This window comes from Schizophyllum commune, assembly GCF_000143185.2.
Source record: "Schizophyllum commune H4-8 unplaced genomic scaffold SCHCOscaffold_5, whole genome shotgun sequence".
NCBI lineage: Eukaryota > Fungi > Basidiomycota > Agaricomycetes > Agaricales > Schizophyllaceae > Schizophyllum > Schizophyllum commune.
In genome coordinates, this window is record NW_026089542.1 from 1,929,935 (window position 1) to 1,945,634 (window position 15,700).

The 15,700-nt window shown below is 55.3% G+C and overlaps 7 protein-coding genes across 7 annotated transcripts; 4 read left to right on the forward strand and 3 right to left on the reverse strand.

Moving 5' to 3' along the window:
- Positions 1 to 120: 120 nt before the first annotated feature.
- Positions 121 to 3,322, forward strand: SCHCODRAFT_02700387 (uncharacterized protein; the record flags this gene model as incomplete). Its single annotated transcript, XM_003036647.2, has 12 exons — positions 121 to 226; positions 289 to 316; positions 379 to 400; positions 452 to 832; positions 883 to 1,584; positions 1,636 to 1,645; positions 1,697 to 1,788; positions 1,837 to 1,930; positions 1,981 to 2,187; positions 2,243 to 2,448; positions 2,496 to 2,627; positions 2,681 to 3,322. 12 exons carry the CDS (start codon positions 121 to 123, stop codon positions 3,320 to 3,322), a joined length of 2,622 nt encoding a protein of 873 aa, XP_003036693.1.
- Positions 3,323 to 3,384: 62 nt separating this feature from the next.
- SCHCODRAFT_02261465 (uncharacterized protein) lies at positions 3,385 to 4,160 on the forward strand. The gene is made up of 2 exons (XM_050342222.1): positions 3,385 to 3,945; positions 4,015 to 4,160. Exons 1-2 carry the CDS (start codon positions 3,531 to 3,533, stop codon positions 4,059 to 4,061), a joined length of 462 nt encoding a protein of 153 aa, XP_050200581.1. The 5' UTR covers positions 3,385 to 3,530; the 3' UTR covers positions 4,062 to 4,160.
- SCHCODRAFT_02622787 (uncharacterized protein) lies at positions 4,029 to 5,912 on the forward strand. The gene is made up of 9 exons (XM_003036648.3): positions 4,029 to 4,504; positions 4,561 to 4,716; positions 4,819 to 4,897; positions 4,948 to 4,982; positions 5,036 to 5,109; positions 5,161 to 5,180; positions 5,236 to 5,306; positions 5,407 to 5,447; positions 5,508 to 5,912. The coding sequence occupies exons 1-9, from the start codon at positions 4,259 to 4,261 to the stop codon at positions 5,845 to 5,847; spliced, it is 1,062 nt and encodes a 353-aa protein (XP_003036694.1). The 5' UTR covers positions 4,029 to 4,258; the 3' UTR covers positions 5,848 to 5,912.
- A 135-nt stretch (positions 5,913 to 6,047) lies between these two features.
- On the reverse strand, positions 6,048 to 8,069 carry SCHCODRAFT_02622792 (uncharacterized protein). The gene is made up of 9 exons (XM_003038007.2): positions 7,979 to 8,069; positions 7,891 to 7,928; positions 7,793 to 7,838; positions 7,704 to 7,741; positions 7,602 to 7,653; positions 7,469 to 7,550; positions 7,335 to 7,415; positions 7,189 to 7,285; positions 6,048 to 7,139 (listed from the first exon to the last, which is right to left on the reverse strand). Exons 1-9 carry the CDS (start codon positions 8,004 to 8,006, stop codon positions 6,513 to 6,515), a joined length of 1,089 nt encoding a protein of 362 aa, XP_003038053.1. The 5' UTR covers positions 8,007 to 8,069; the 3' UTR covers positions 6,048 to 6,512.
- Positions 8,070 to 8,154: 85 nt separating this feature from the next.
- Positions 8,155 to 10,146, reverse strand: SCHCODRAFT_02622795 (cystathionine gamma-synthase). Its single transcript, XM_003038008.2, has 11 exons — positions 9,971 to 10,146; positions 9,714 to 9,856; positions 9,604 to 9,651; positions 9,370 to 9,554; positions 9,288 to 9,312; positions 9,150 to 9,235; positions 9,011 to 9,101; positions 8,661 to 8,954; positions 8,560 to 8,613; positions 8,355 to 8,507; positions 8,155 to 8,300 (listed from the first exon to the last, which is right to left on the reverse strand). The coding sequence occupies exons 1-11, from the start codon at positions 10,065 to 10,067 to the stop codon at positions 8,283 to 8,285; spliced, it is 1,194 nt and encodes a 397-aa protein (XP_003038054.1). The 5' UTR covers positions 10,068 to 10,146; the 3' UTR covers positions 8,155 to 8,282.
- A 51-nt stretch (positions 10,147 to 10,197) lies between these two features.
- SCHCODRAFT_02687845 (uncharacterized protein) lies at positions 10,198 to 13,883 on the reverse strand. Its single transcript, XM_050346802.1, has 14 exons — positions 13,655 to 13,883; positions 13,562 to 13,598; positions 13,453 to 13,513; positions 13,327 to 13,402; positions 12,664 to 13,276; positions 12,418 to 12,611; positions 12,360 to 12,369; positions 12,213 to 12,304; positions 12,056 to 12,164; positions 11,775 to 11,999; positions 11,532 to 11,723; positions 11,467 to 11,480; positions 11,285 to 11,416; positions 10,198 to 11,219 (listed from the first exon to the last, which is right to left on the reverse strand). Exons 1-14 carry the CDS (start codon positions 13,778 to 13,780, stop codon positions 10,479 to 10,481), a joined length of 2,622 nt encoding a protein of 873 aa, XP_050200582.1. The 5' UTR covers positions 13,781 to 13,883; the 3' UTR covers positions 10,198 to 10,478.
- A 139-nt stretch (positions 13,884 to 14,022) lies between these two features.
- SCHCODRAFT_02575954 (Non-catalytic module family EXPN protein) lies at positions 14,023 to 15,644 on the forward strand. Its single transcript, XM_050343874.1, has 5 exons — positions 14,023 to 14,784; positions 14,830 to 14,890; positions 14,938 to 15,010; positions 15,060 to 15,231; positions 15,283 to 15,644. The coding sequence occupies exons 1-5, from the start codon at positions 14,345 to 14,347 to the stop codon at positions 15,311 to 15,313; spliced, it is 777 nt and encodes a 258-aa protein (XP_050200583.1). The 5' UTR covers positions 14,023 to 14,344; the 3' UTR covers positions 15,314 to 15,644.
- Positions 15,645 to 15,700: the final 56 nt, after the last annotated feature.

The following is a 15,700-nucleotide window of genomic DNA, read 5'->3' on the forward strand; positions in this document are numbered from 1 at the left end:
CCGAAGCTCACAATGGTGACCGCAGTCCAGCTGCCAGCAATTCCGCTGCCGCAGTCGCAGGGGTCAATGGCGACACTGCATACAATATATGTCTCTCCTTGAATCCTGACTGCCACTATCATGCCGCCAGAGAAAAGCAAGCTCTCTCGCCGCCCTTCGCGCAAGGAACCAGCGCAAGATGCGACCAACCCGCAGGCTCGGGAGATCGAATTGAAGCGCGCACGAGGTGAGTGTTGCCGACAACACGCAGAGAGTAAGATACCCGTGCTAACGGAGGTCTTACTATAGGCGAGGTTAGCTGTGCCGAGTGTAGACGGTGCGATGTCACGCCCTCCGTCTCTGTTGTTTCCCCTGACCAATTCCCCGCTCTTGCCATAGGCTAAAGATACGATGCGACAAGGTGCGTCTCCCTCCAAGTTTACCCCTCCCATTGCCAACACATTCTCTTCAGCAAATCCCATGCCAATCGTGCACACGACGCGGATGTGCGTCCCTTTGCCCGAATGGCGCGCTCGCGACAGGGCAAGGCACGCGCTACGTGCTCGCGGCCACAGAACACCTTCATCGCCGTCTTGGCCGCTTGGGAGAACGCATCAGGGCCCTTGAAGCTGGGCTTGAGGCCTCACAAAGGCGGGTTTCGAAGGAGCCACATCCCCTACTCGCGGAGGACAAGCTACTTGTCAACGTCGATCAACTCATAGCTGAAGCTGAGAGCTCGCCAAGTCCATCTCCAGCGCCACAGGCGCGCGACGATATGATAGACGCCTTTGGGACGCTCTCCATCAGCGACCATGGCGTTTCTCGTTTCTTTGGCCCGACAGGCGGCGCAGAGGTATGTGCTCCTACAGAAATGTTGAGTCGTAATCTAATAAGTTCCGCCAGAGCTTGCTTATGGCTACAACTTCAATCATTGGCGGCAAGTCCCCACACTGGTCAGGGAGCTCCCAAACTACCACGACACCAAGCCCTGTGCCCTCCTCGCCACCAACGTCCCCCGCATCATACACGGCGAATCCGACATTGTTCTCGCATACCTTCCCATTCACCCCCATCGGCAGTCAAGGCGACGTCTACGCACTCATTCTGACCTACCTCCCACCTCTACGAGACGCCCTCGCGCTCATTGACGCGTATTACGACCCCGCGAACGCCCTTCGGCGGGCCACACCCTGGGCGCAGGTCAAGTGCGACATGCTCCCGCGACTATACCCCGATTACCTACCGCCACAGCCGCCAATGCCCGACGAAGACCACGTCGACGACGACCGGTATGGCAAGGACTGCACGGGACCGCATGCACTAGCGCTTCTGTTCATGGTCTTCTCTGTGGGAGCCCTCGTACGCTGTGGTGAACCTGGTGGCACGGAGCTCGCTGTGCACTACCGGCAGCTCGCGCATGCAGCCTTACAGTTGCGCCATCTAATGGAGACACCGAGCATCTTCACTATTCAGGCGCTGCATCTCATGAGCATGTACTGCGCGCTCATGAGCCAGGGTGGCGTTGGGCCGCATGATGAGAGCGCTGAGACCACCATGGAGACGTCTTGGAGTTTGCTCACTTTCGCGTGTCATTTGTGTCAGACGGTGAGCATTACCTCTCTGACCTGGACTCGGTGAAGCTCACAGTTTATTCAGATCGGTCTACGTGAGCATAGGCAGATTCAATGCGTGGACTTGAAACTGACGCATCTCATAGATCGCGACTCAGAGCGCTGGGGCCTGTCAGCCAAGATGATACGACGACGTCGACATCTGTTCTGGCAACTGTTCACCGCAGATATTTGGCAGGTGCGTATGGTTCTCTACTTTTCTTAACTTGATCTAACGCTTCGACAGAGCCTAAATACCGGCCGACCACCAGCTTTCTCCAGACACTACATCGACTGCAATTTCCCTGAATACCCGGCGAACGAGCAGGACACAGGCATATGTATGTGCCCCGTTCCTTCCTTCTTAGAACTCTCGTTGAACGAGATGCAGTGGAGACGTGGCACTTCAAGTTCGCTTCCGAATGCCTTTCTGAGGTCGTCGCCCGGATGGTCGTGGCGGAGTCGCCGAACTACGCCGTCGTCATGGCCCTCGACAAGAAGGTCCGCGAGTTCGCCCTGCCGGAGGGTAAGGACGCGCTGAAGAGGGAGACGAAGAACAAAGTGGGCTATGGTATGCTAGAACATGTGAAGGAGACCGGTGAGTGCAGACAAGTCCATCGCTCGTCACATCCTTGCTGACGGCGTTACTCCAGTGCTTTTGTTCATCCATCGGTCATTTTTTGCACAGGCCATCCTCGAACAGCCCATTAATCCGTTGAAGTCAAATTATGCGCCATCCTTCCTCGCTGCGTACCGCGCGTCTACGACCATACTCAAGTCTGTGAAGGAGCTTTACGAGATCGCGCCTACTTCAGCAGCGCGGCATCTGAGTATGTGGACGCAAGCCTTCGGCGCGGCGGTATGCAATAGTCTTGCGCTATGGCCTCCTGACTAACCCCCGACTAGATCGTCTTCGGGACAGTGGTCACTCGCGGTCCGAAGTCGCCTCTAGCGAGTTCAGCTATGCAGGAACTCGACCAAGCATGCACGTTGTTTGCAAAGGCTGCAGTGCGCAGTAAGCGCGCGGTTGCGGCTTTGGTATGTTGACCATCGCAAACTGGATAGCAAACGACTGACCTGTATTCGTGTAGCCTATCCTGCAGAAGCTCTCCGCCCAGGCGCGCTCGGCGCTGAACAACGACAGCGAAAACGCTCCGCCCCAGCTGCCCAACACTGCCCGGCAAGACCAAGACGACGAGGACGTGCTCGCCATCTTCGCCGGCCATGCCCGCTTCGTCTCTCCGGCGGCGAAGTCCACGTTCTCGCGCCGGGGCGCAACCAGCTGCGCGCCCGTCAAGTTCCAATACAGCCCACCAGCACCCTCGCCGATCCGCCAGGGGCCGCCGCCTGCACCCGCGCAGTCGCTCGCGGCCATCATGCACGACGATCGTGAGCTCGACAGCCTGCTCTCGCGTGCGTTTAATCAGCAGCAGCCGCAGAGTCAGGGCTTTCTCGCGGGCGACTTCGACGGCTTCAGTCCGGCGAGGCTGGGGTGGGATACGAACGCTGGGGCTCCGGTGCCGCCGCCGCAGGGCTTCGTGAACCCGGGGATGTCGCGCTTCACCCCGTTCCCGATGCACCATGGCCAGCAGGCACCGTATCGGAACGCGGATGGGTTCTATGGGATGCAGATGGGTGTGGGCTATGATGCGCCGATGGGGCCTGCCCAGGGCGGGCCGCCAGCAGAGCCTATGCTTGATCCTCGGTGGTCCTCTTTCATGATGAATCATTAGACCTTCTACCCGTAGCATATATGTGCAGTGCGTGGAACATCATTGTATTGCGCCTGTATACTCTGACCTGTACGACGTCAACCTGGGGAGGGTTAGGCCGAGAAAGACACCGCTTATAGCCACCGCCTTTTTTACTGTGCACCGCTGCCGGGTTTGCAGGCTAAGATTCTTCAGGGGGGACTGTCGAAGCTCAACTTCGAATCATGTGATGAAGCGGCGCTTGCCGAATCCATTGTCGGATCCGGGTCACTTCCTGCAAGTCAACACCCATCTTGGACGAACGACATCCACGTTCCTCGTACCTGCGCGCTCCGTTCTCCCGGCTGTCGGTACGCTCTGCTCTCTTGCTCCAAGCAGTGGCCCTGAACAGTGGCCCTCCGCCGTTCAAAAGCCTACACCGCACCAGCGTTCGAAGGATCGGTCAAGTTTCCGCCCCGGTCAGCCGCCTTATCTCGCCATCGTTTTCGTTCGTTCGACGTGTCTGTCACTCCATTCACCTCCACCCATGTACAAGGAGAATTCTTGTCTCATAATAGGACATCACTGCTCAACAAAGTCGGGTATCGCGGCTATGACTTTGCCGGCGATGCGTAGGGTCTCTTTCCACAACACATTCAGTAACAGTAAGCCCCCTCACTCCACCTTAAGGAGCTTCAGACGAGACGGAGCTCAAAGGCACCGCCAATATGTAGTGCTCTATACGAACGACCTGACCTCGTTTCCGACCACAACGGCATAGCCTTAAATAGCGAAATCGCCTGATCTATCGATGCCGCTATGGAAGTGACTTCACGAAGATCTTCTCTTCCTCTACTGCTACGATGGACGCGCTTACTAATCCACTCAAAGCTCAGCGAAGTTCGGTAAAGATGATTTACCTGAGTCGCTATATAACGTTGCACTCAATGCAGTGCTGATCATCTCTGTCGCTCGGATATGGCTACACCTCGACCTGCCAGCTTTGACTATACACTGCAATCCCGAGGAAAGGAGGCGCAGATGAAGCTCATAGGACTGTCGATACAGTCGCTTCTCTTCGGCACGTATCTTACTCTCGCTCTGGCCATGTTCTACCTCCTTCGCCATCGTCGTGCTGGATGGGCAAGTACAAGCACAGCCCGACACTCTACCAAGGGTCGGCTTCTTGTTGGATTGTGTATACTTACCACCACATTGACCGGTGTAAGTGTCCAGATAATGAGAGGGGAAAAGTGTTTTATTGACTAGAAACACGATAGCATTGGATCAGCCTTGTTATCCGATCCTTCCAAGCATTCATATACTGGCACGGCGCGCAGCAGGCATCCATGTACTACGTGGAATCTGCAGGCTCCATCGGGATCGTGAGGTTCGCCTTTCATGGGGCAAACGGCCTCATCTCGGATGCCTTCGTAGTGAGTCTTCATGTTTTCCACTTTATAATCTCCGGCCATTTCCTGATCTTCACCTACGTGTGATCAAGCCTTCCCACAGATATCTGACCTAACCGCTCTCAGATATCCCGGTTCTTCATCATCTGGGACTACAGCAAACCAGTGGTCGTTTTCCCCCTCGTCTGCCTCGCGGGGTTCTCTGGTAAAGTCCTCAATGGAAGACTCAAATTGCAGCTTGACGTGCGCTCCTAGTCACAGCCATTGGAACTACGTATGCGTATGGCGTGGTAAGTGATGAATGGACTGTCTGGGATCTTATGCTTGAAAGAATATACTTCAGTTCGATCCCTCGATCCCTGAGACCCTTACGTCCCTACATCACTGGAGGCTTGCGCGAGCCGTCCCTTCGCTAAGGTATAATATCAGCTGCTCCACTATATTTCTCTAACAGATCTTTCCCTTCAGTATCAATTTCTATTGCACCGGTATGTGGCATACTATGCTGAGTTTTCGACCATCGCTCAGAGGGAATACGTACAGCGCTGGTAGTCTGGAGACTGGCTCATATCCGGCGGCAAACCATGGACCATGGTATCAGCCAGTCAATCAAGGTGCGCGCCCTTCAAAGCGATCTGCTTCTTGCTAACGCACGGCTATTTCTTTGTCTTGTTCTCGCTCAAATCACTTTATCTATCGCGCTGGTCGAGTCAGACCGCTCTCATCATCGTAGTCGAAAGCGCCGCCTTAAATACGTGAGCATACACCTCGATCTCCCTCTAAATTTTTCGAGAATACTTAACCCTTGCCTCCAGTACGGTCATCTTGCTCTCCCAGATCATGTACGACGTCGACAACGTTTCGACTTATTTCCTTACGGACTGCGTTCCGTACATATCCGCACTCACGGCGATTCTCATACATGCACGCGCGGTGATATCCAACGCCACAGGTGCCAACATAACAGGACGCGAGCTACAGGACGGAAGTTCGGACACTCGACCTGCAGGTGTGTGGAGGAGCGGCAATGTCAAGGGAAGCGGCGGCGGAGCTGGCAGCACAGAGGACCACGAAAATCGCCCCAGCACTGTGACGAAATTCGCCGAGTCATCCATGAAGTCGACCCTGGAAATGACGGAAGTGACACGAGATTAGGGTACGATAGCCGCCTTCTTGCCTCAATACATACAATACGATCAGGGTATTCGGCTGAATAGACGGTCTCTGTATCGGACATTCTGATCAAAGTTCACTGCACATGGCTCTACTCTTCAGCATCGCCTTCCGAACGGCTTGAACCACAGCACCAAGTCGAACATGGACACGTGATGCATCCACGGCAAAAGCCGAAAGCGGAGCCGAGGACCCACAACATGGGTGTAGGACATCAAAAGCAGGATGCGGTGCGGTTATGCGACATGAGAGGTACAGACGGAAGTAATGGTGCTCGTATGTGAGACGACGTAGCTGATACAGAGGTATGAGTGAGTGTTACAGAGGGAAGAGCAGCGGTAAGTACAGAATTACAAGTTCTGATCGAAACGATGAGCTCGGTATGAAGGTTGACGATGTAGGTAGCGTGCATGTTGAGAGCGAGGGACACATGGAACTGGGGAAGCTTGAGAGAGCAAGGCACCATGGTGAAGCGAAGGGTGAGCGATGTATGAGTATGCGAGAACGCGAATGCGTAACGATATGCGAAGTGACGAGGAAACCAGTTGTAAGTGCAATAAACAGAGCTATGAGTGATTCCGATGTACGAGGTCAGTGCAGAAGAAGCGTTATGCTTTGGTGAGAAATGCGTGCGAGGAATAGAAAATCTAGTTGATGCGAGCGTGCGGATGGTGGTAGTCTTCCCAAGAAGGTGCGAGACGGTGCTCGTATGCATACGGGTCGACATATCCGCGGTCCTCGTCAGAGGTAGGACGGCCTCCATGGACGCCCCGATGGAGGTAGGCCCTGTCGTCGTAAGGATCGGCGGCGACGTCCTCGAAGCCTGGCCTGTCGTAGGCCACAGCCGAATCGTGGTCACGGCCAAGCGGGCGAGTGCCAATCGCGCTGTAGCCCCATGGCAGCGCCGTTGAAGGAGGAGAGACCGAGTAGTGGCGCAGGCTGTAGTACGACGTCGAATGTCGGACTGGGCCATGCGCTGGGATGGGATAGGATGAAGTGGGGTGCTGCTGGAGGCCCGAGAGTTCATGGCCATACTCTGACTCGATTGTACAGGTCGAGTCCCGACGCCGCGACCGAGGAGACATCGAGCGACGGCTCACACGTCGTGATCTGGCCTGCCGATAATGGTCATCTACACCCAAATGATACATTTCCTTGTGGTGCAGAGCGGGGTACGGGGACCCTCTTTTGCTTGAGCGCGAAGAAAGATGCGAGCGTTCGTGCGATGAGCGGGATGACCGTGTGCGACGTTTCTTGGGTGGTGGCATATCAAACTAAGTATGTTAGACTCAGGAGCACCGCAAACGTAGTAAGAGGACTTACATTTGCAGACAATTGAACCGGCTGACCCCCGAGCTCTTGGCCGTCCAATTTCGAGATGGCATCGAGAGCCTCGGCCATGCTCCAGTATTCGAGAAAACTGGGAGGCTATCAGTCATTGTTCGGGACTTGCGATGTAGTGAGCCTACCCTCGCGTGCGATTCAGACGATCGATGTCGCAAAAGGCTACCAAGCCACCAGCCAGGCGTCCGAAGTCCTTCAATTGCTGCCTGTGGATATATGCGTCGGTAACGTCGTAAATCAGGGTTTTCGAAGAGCGTACCAGCAAAGCTCTTTTGGTACATTATCGACGAAGACCGGGAATCGTTCCCGAGGTCGACTGACCGCGTATTCCACAGCAACGTCTGTATGAAGGGGATCAGTCATTTGAGCAAAAGGTGTATGGTATATCGCACCAGCACCCATAAGACGATGGTGTTTCGCAGTACGACAAAGGCCTTGCGCATCCTGGTTCTGATGAGATCGATTCGTGCATCCGCGATCGAAGTGACACGTACCTCTTCCTGTAGATATTGTACGAAAGCGTAGGACCGATCTGGCATCTGGTCAGCGTCGGTGAATCGCGGGTTTGCGCTCTGGAGCTCACCATGACCGATCTTGAGGGAGACTATAGGGCCGAAGCCATCCAGATACTGCGGTCAAATAGTGAGTGCCGTGTAGTCCACCGAGTATGTGGTGTCCTACCTTTCTGACCTCAGCCTCCGTAAGATCGGTGGGCAGATCTGGAGGCCTCTCATCAGCGCACGTACCGAGGGAGACACTGACTACTAACTCTTCAGATACAGGCGCGTGCGCGACATCGTTATCGATGAGCTGACAATGGGATGGAGGAGGGAAAGAAGAGGAGATGAAGGCAATCGAAGCAGACACGTCAATATATACCGGCCGTCTATTTACCTCGATGGGGATCGCGTGGTCATTCTCACCCCGATAAACTCAAGAAGGAAGGCCGAAAGTCAGGGTATGGCTTCGCACTTAGTTTAAAGTGTCAGAAAATCGGACCGGGCTGTCAGAAGTACATTGTTCTTGACTGGGAAGCACTGTCGACGGGACAACATGACCTATCTATGTGCCAGCTAGAGCTTCGCGTTCCCCTATAGGCTTTTGTTAGGTCCTGGGTACTGTATCGTGGTTAAGAAGATACTCACCTTGATGCTGAGCAACGCCTGCTTCATGTCCGATTTCAGGTCCTCTATGTCCTCGACTCCAACGCTGATGCGGATTAGACCAGGCGGAGCGCCGGGATCGCTCTGAATGCGCTGCTCGACCAAAGTTTCGACACCGCCGAGACTGGTCGCAGGCTATGTCACGGTCAGTATATCTTTTCGAATACCATGAAAACCGCCAACGTACGATGTAATACTTCAAAGTATGCGGCAGCAACCTGGCGTACTCCGTATTTGCCATCTACAACCATGTGAGGGACCGGCGGTGCTGCACGCTCAAGAGCATACCTCCATCGCGAACGTCGCATTCCAGCCACCAGTCATCTGCTTCTTGGGGTCAAAGCCTCGCTTGTCGACTCTCTGAAGGGACGAGTGCCAGACGGTCTTAATGATGCCCCCTGGGACGCCATTGAACGTCTGACCCTCCGGCGTCTTGGAGACTTGGGAGAGCCATTGAGCTAGCTTAGTCGCGTTCTCGGACTGCCTTTCGACGCGCAAGTGCAAAGTGCGGAGAGAGCGAAGCAATAGCCAGGCCTCCATGGAGCCCATCATGTTGCCCATGTAGGTGCGGTCGGTCCACAGCTATACGAGTGAGCGTGAGCCATGGAATAATTGATGTGAATCGTGCAATGGTTTACCTTCATCCACTGCTCGTGCGTCTTGACGATAAGAACGCCACAAAGTAGGTCGGAATGGCCGCCAAAGTACTTGGTGCCCGAGTGCATGATACTAGTCGTAATGTCAGTCAGAGGACCTGAGGGTCATGGCATGACTCACATGTCGGCGCCAAACCTGAAGGGGTACTGGAGCGGCGGCGGCCCAAACGTGGCATCGACGAGAAGCACTCCCCCGACCTTGTGAATCTGCAAGCTGTCTCAGCCAGGCATTCGGCATCAGTCAAAGAAGAGAACCTGCCTTGTCTGCGTAGTACTGGATGTCCCTACGGAACCCTCCGTCAGCGCATGCTTCACCTTCGACGTTCACAAAAAGTCAGTACCTGGCTTCTCCCGTAGGATTCAGCGGGGTCTCCAGCCAGCACATGTCGCCGGGCTGATACTCGTCGTCCAGGCCGATGCTGGGGACGACCTCGTCGCGAGCCCTATTGTACACTTGCAGCGCGACATGGCAGCCGTGGTACCCGCCCTGCACGGCGACGCGCTTGGGGCGAACGTGGACGAGCGCCTGACTCGACGTCAGTAAGTGTTCTTACCAAGACGCCGTCGACGCTTACCGAGAAGAAGGCAGCCAGGCCGGACGAGTAGGTAATAGCGAAGCCCTCCTGTTGGTCAGAGGGTCATTCGTACGCTGTACACGAAGGAATCATACAGCGAAATGACGTACGTTGACCTTGCTGAGAATGTGCTCAGCACGGGTGCTCACAGGCTGTGTGTACCGCGAATATAGGTTGCGCGTCGGATTGCGCAGGTCCTCGGTAGACAGGTCGACCGGGCCTGCATCGGGCTTCGGTAGAGGCGCTCTGAAGGCTACACCGACTTGTCAGCATGTCCCGAGGCTTTTTCATAGATAGCTAGATAGCACAAGGTGTACACAGAACTTTCCAAAAGATAACTTTGGGGAAGAGGTGGCTGGATGCTTACTGGTGGACATAGAAATGGAGGGCGCGACCTCCGGCGTGTGTCCGAGAACACCATCGCCGTGGATGAGGTCTGTCCCACTGACTTTAGGAGGCGCCATCTAGGTTGTTAGGAAGCGGATAGCGTGTATCGTAGCTCTACAGCGATAGCGCCGCAGAACGTCTGCCAGGCAAGTGACTCGACAGAAGAAGGAGAATTCCGATTCGACATGAGTGTGGAATCAATGATGAGGCGCGATCATGTGACCCATTGCGCAAATACCAAAGACAATTGCGCGCGATACGCGCCGCGAACGCCCGACGGCAGTTCACACCCAGGCGAAGGTCAGCCAAGTCCATACGATACGCGAGCGAAGCGCGTCCAGCTCTCTATAATGCAAGATGTATGCTACACGGGGTCGTAAACAGAAGCAGGCGGGAGGACGCGCCAACACTACACGGCTCGTACTACGATAAATAACTACTAACGGATCCGCTCTAATACGAAGCTATTATATTATGCACTACACCACCTACGCATGTCGCGAGTTCTTGTCCGTCAACACCGTGTCGCGCATGAACGACATCCACTGCTCGTCGATCGCGCTCTCTCCCGAGATCAGCATACCGAGGTCCATTAAGCCCGCGTCCTCGGTCGCGTGCAGCGGCGCTGTGGCATCCGTTGTTGGGAACGACTGTCCGTACATGTCGAAGAACATACTGGCATCTGGCGGCATCTGGGTCGTGGTCCCGTTGGTCGACGCAGAGACTCCACCGTTGCCGTTCAGCGTAGTCGACGGAGCAGTCCACCCATTGCAAAGCGCCGGAGTGAACTGCTGCGTCAGGCTCGGCAGCGTTGTGGGCTTGTGAGCAGGACCAGTCACGTAGGAGAAAGCTGATTGCCTCGCCGCGGCTTCGGAGTCTGTGAGCCCCTCGCTCGCAGAAGGCGGGCTAGGGACTTGCGACCCTGGAGGCAGCAGCGAAAGGTACTCGACGAGGCTGGGATGCACCTCGGTCATTGGGCTTGCCGGTGCGGAGTCGGTGCTCGCTGTCGGAGAGGTGCCATTGAGTTGCTTGGGACTCTTCCCATTGCAACCAGCCTTGTCGATTTGCCACCTCGACATCATCTTGCTAACGAGGACGCGCGTGTGGCCGCCAAAGATGGCGAGCTCGTCGTCGCAATAGTTTGTATCTTCCGACTTGGGCAGCTTGCCGCCGGACATGAATTGCGAGTATGCCTTGAATGCCTTGAGTCGTAGCTTGCATAGGACCGCCTTGATAGAAGGAAAAGAAGAGACATGTGAACACGGGGCAGGTCAGTAGAGAAAAATGTGCGCACGAAGCCACTACGAGCACGACGAGAGTGCACGGCACCTTTCGCAAACATGTCACAGGCGAGACCGAGCTCGATGAAGGCGCTGGACGCCATGGTCGAGGACGGCGCGCGCGTGACGATGCACCCCACGGTTATCTGTGTACGTGTGAGCAGACGCTCAAGACCATTGGCTAGTAACAACATACTGCTGCAGAGAAGACTGAAGGGGACGTTAGCGAAGGCCACGCTGAAGTGAACTAGGTAGACGCACGATGGGTCCAAACATTCCACCATCTCAGGCAGAGTTCCGGGAAGCGCTCGAAGTGGTTGAGACTGGTCTTGATCATCTTGGACGCACAGCGATATGCGGCAAGGAAGGAAGGCGCGTATGCGCTTCGAAGGGGGTTGGCGGGGTGGTCGAGCATAGCTTGCGCGAAGAAGCTACGGTGGATGTACAACAAGGCTATCATACCGTATAAGCGACCGTCAGATAAAGGAGCGGATGGACACGTACTGATGGCCCTATATTGTGACAACAAGCCGCCCTTCATGAAGGTGAACGGCGTATAGTGCTCGTCATGTGGGCTCAAGAAAACATCTAGATGTTCGGGGAGCACCTTCTCGCGAACCTTGCGGTCGAGGTCTAAGATAGTTTCATAGCTGGGTGGGTCGGCCGTCAAGACCGACTCAGTGACCACGGCGAGGATATCGCGCGCAAACTCGATTTTCCAGCGGTGATCTGAGGAGCGATGGACTTGAGTCATTTGATCGGGGCATAGACGCGTGAGTACCCACGTCCTATTCGAGGTTGGCCCTTATCATCAAGCGTCTGCTCGTCGTCGTAGGGGAACTCGCAGTCACAATACGAGAGGCGGATGGCCGCTGGTCGCCCGAGAGCCAGACTCTGTCGGTGATGTTAGACAAATTTGCCGACGAGCCCACGAAGACCTACCAAAAAATGCTCATGCGCAAACAGCTCCCAAAATAGGTTGCGTCTACGTTGAACCGTCTTCGGATCCATGTGCCATCGCGCAGGATCACGGTCTGCGATGAGAGCTCATAAGAACACGCCGCGGCCAGTGGGAAGCATGATATTTACGTAGACCAAGCTAGCCAGAAGTCAGAGGAGGGCTGACAACGATGGACGAGGGACTCACACTTTGAGATAGCTTGCACGCCAAGCTTGTCAGGCTCCAAGCGCTGTCCATTGTATATCGCTTGCCACCCAGGGTGTGGAAGTTCGCCATGAGCAGGACGGCCTGCACAGTCGCGATCTCCGGCGAGTCGAAGACAGAGCGGGACGAAAGAGCGGCGCGGCCGAGATGGTGGTAATTACGCGCCTCGGCGTTAACTACAGCAAGCATGAGGATTAGACATGCGACGGCAATGATTGGCTAGCTCACATGGAGGTAGGGTCAGATCGACTAGGGCGCCGATGGCGAAGAGGCAGTATAGCACAGCGAGCTTGTGCGCCGATACGCTGTGGGGGACTGTGGGGTCTGTTGCCCTTTGCTTCTTGAGCTTGTACACAGGCGTCAACAGATCGTCTATGATCTCATCCCGCTTGAGAGGGCGGAAAGACCAAGCAGCGTGTTCCAAGTAGGTCTCGCAGAGTGTCCAGGCGCGAGGTTGTTCAGGTAGATAGGTGTAGAGAAGATCGAGAGTGCGCTCTGTCACGGCGAAGCCGTCATTGAAGGGGAAGGAGGACGAGAGGCGGGCGATTTCGGCCGCAAGGGGGGAGTAGTCGTCGTCTTCGTCGATAGGTGGCTCAAGCTCTGCGCCGGCGAGGAAGAGAGTTTCAGAGCCAGCGGAGCGTCCAAAGTACTTTGCGTCGCCGCGTTCGCCTATAGTAAGGGTGCCAAGGGCGTCAATTGAGTCGACAGAGTGGTCCCTGCGAGGCTTCTCTCGCTCGGGTGCGATGAGGCGTTCTGGGCCAAACTTAATGGAGAGTAGTTCTGGGCGAAGGAGAGGATGTGTCTCGTTGGAAACACCGGCTTGGAAGATCGCCAGAGCGTCCTGAGCAGTCGTCAAGGATTGACCTCTAGTCAAAGACGTGGTAAACGCACCTCCAGTTGCCGTATGCGCTGTCCCATCTCTTGTATTTTGCCATGGAGCTCGGTGGTATCTGCGAGCACGAAGCGGCTGGTGATAGGGTATTAGAGGTGTACAGAATCCGAGGCATTGAGGCGCACCTCATGCCTTGGCCTGAAGACAAGCTTCCATTGGGGCATATCGATGGACAACCTCTGCGTACTGCTCATGTCGGTAAATGCGTAAATAGATGCACCGAAAGGCACATACCACAACTGCCACACGGGATTTTCTTGTCGCACTTGAGCTGAGCGACGAAGTAAAATGAGCAACGGGCATGATCGACATGGATATACGACGCACCTTCAGTCGTCTGCACTCAGCACAAGAGAGCTCGCCCCGTGCCCGCCGAACCTCGAGATCGTCGTCGCCAGAGGACTTGCGAACTGAATGTCGTCGGGCATGGACGCCTGAAGTATCTGCCGGCATCCTTGACTAGCGAGTCACCCAAATAGAAAGCCAGAAAGGCTGTGGAATATTTGGGAGCAGACAGGCGCGGGGAGGGGACTTGGAATGTTGGTTGGTCAGCGGCAAGTTACATATATCGAGGCGGCGGTTCCTTCCCCGGACCGGCCGTTGCGGTCCGTCCGATCGTGTGAGTCACGATGACCGCATAGCTAGTTATCATATCTGATAACCCACGCTCCCTCCGCCACTGCGTCTCATCCCCCATTCACTCCTGGACTATGACTGTCGCGGTCGCTTCGTTTCTTACCAAGCTGGCGCTATGTATACCATCGGCTGACCAGCTGTATGCCCGAGCTCTTCGCAACAACGCCTAGGGGATATCCCGACGAACTTGTCATTTGAACGTCAAACAGCCTTTCGACGGCTGAAAAGCTACCGGGCGGCCAAACATTGTCAACCTCGCTCTTTGCTTCCTCCCATCACCATCTTTCCAGGAACTCGCCAACTCGCCCTGCACCAACTGCCAACTATCGAGCCAACTCAGACGCTCGCTTTTCCCTCTTTAACTCGCCGCCACACGCCATCATGAACTTCAAGCTTCTCGTCCTCGTGCCTCTCATTAGCGCGCTCTCTGTCGCTGCGCGCGCTTCCCTAGGATCTCCCTCTCGCGCTGTCCTCGAAAGTCGCTACACTCGCCCTCATTCCCTAGGCGATAACTACGTCTTCGACCCTCGAGATGGCTGGGAAACCGTTAACGTGACCGACATGCAATACAAGTACCGACGCGACTTGCCTATGGAGGACTCGCCCCTCGCCGCTTTACCTCTTCTGGCTGGCAACGAGTCGTCGGCGCTTGACACTATGGACGACGATTCTTCCGCCTCGTCCCTAAGCAGGCGGAAGCTCTCCGTCGATCACCTCAAGAACGTCGGTAAAGGCGTTGGAAAAGGCGTCAGCGCCGCCGTGGCGAAGGTCATCAAGACGATCCAAGGCATCGGCAAACCAGAGGCCGTGACAATCACCTGGTACGCTATAGTCATGTCGCTACGATTCATACTTACGCGAAGTAGGTATACTGGCCATGATCTCCAGAATCCGAGCTGCTGGGCGAATGGCAACTGGGCACCTACGGTATGTGAAAGCGACGGTATCTACAGTCGCTCGCTTATTACCTACAGGATGCCTCCTTTGCTGCCGCATTGACGCTTCAAGGGTGGACGAACAAGCCGAAGTGCTACAAGTTCTTGGAGCGTGCGTCCAGTCCGATCCGACTATTTCTCGTGAACTGATCTCGCAACAGTTTGCCGCACGGAGAAGAAATGCGTCTTTGTACGTGTTGTCGACACATGCGCAGGATGTGCTACTGGTAGCCGTCATGTCGACCTCACGCGCGCCGCTTTCGGAAGCCTCGCCGACTTCGATGAGGGTATCACCACGGTTCAGATGCGAGGTGCTACTGACCCCGAAGGCTGGTTAGTTCCATCTAATGCTTCTGTCTGTTCAAACCTCACCATCCTGCGCAGGTTTGAGAACTTGTGGGGCCCGAAGGCGTGAGAGCATTCGACGATTTATTTCTATGACGACGTGCGCCTCTTTCTTACTCAACGCTACCCTCTCACACGTCTTCTCGGCTCTATCGTGCTCCGCCTGCCTCACGACATCTTACTACAGGCTCACGCAGGTCGTGTGCTACGAACACCTGGAGAACTGTATCACGTATTCATGTTTATACCTCTCCGTCGCTATACCCACTCGCTCACTCATGTCTACGGTGTCAACAAACTACTCACTGTACAATGTATGGCAGGCAATTTATCCGCTTACTCTGTAGGAAAGGAACGAGGATACATCAGCCGCGGGATAATCCCGTCTGTGCCATGTCGGTGCCACAATCGGGGACGGACATTTATGGCCACGTTCCGGGTATGGCTTTACCGGATA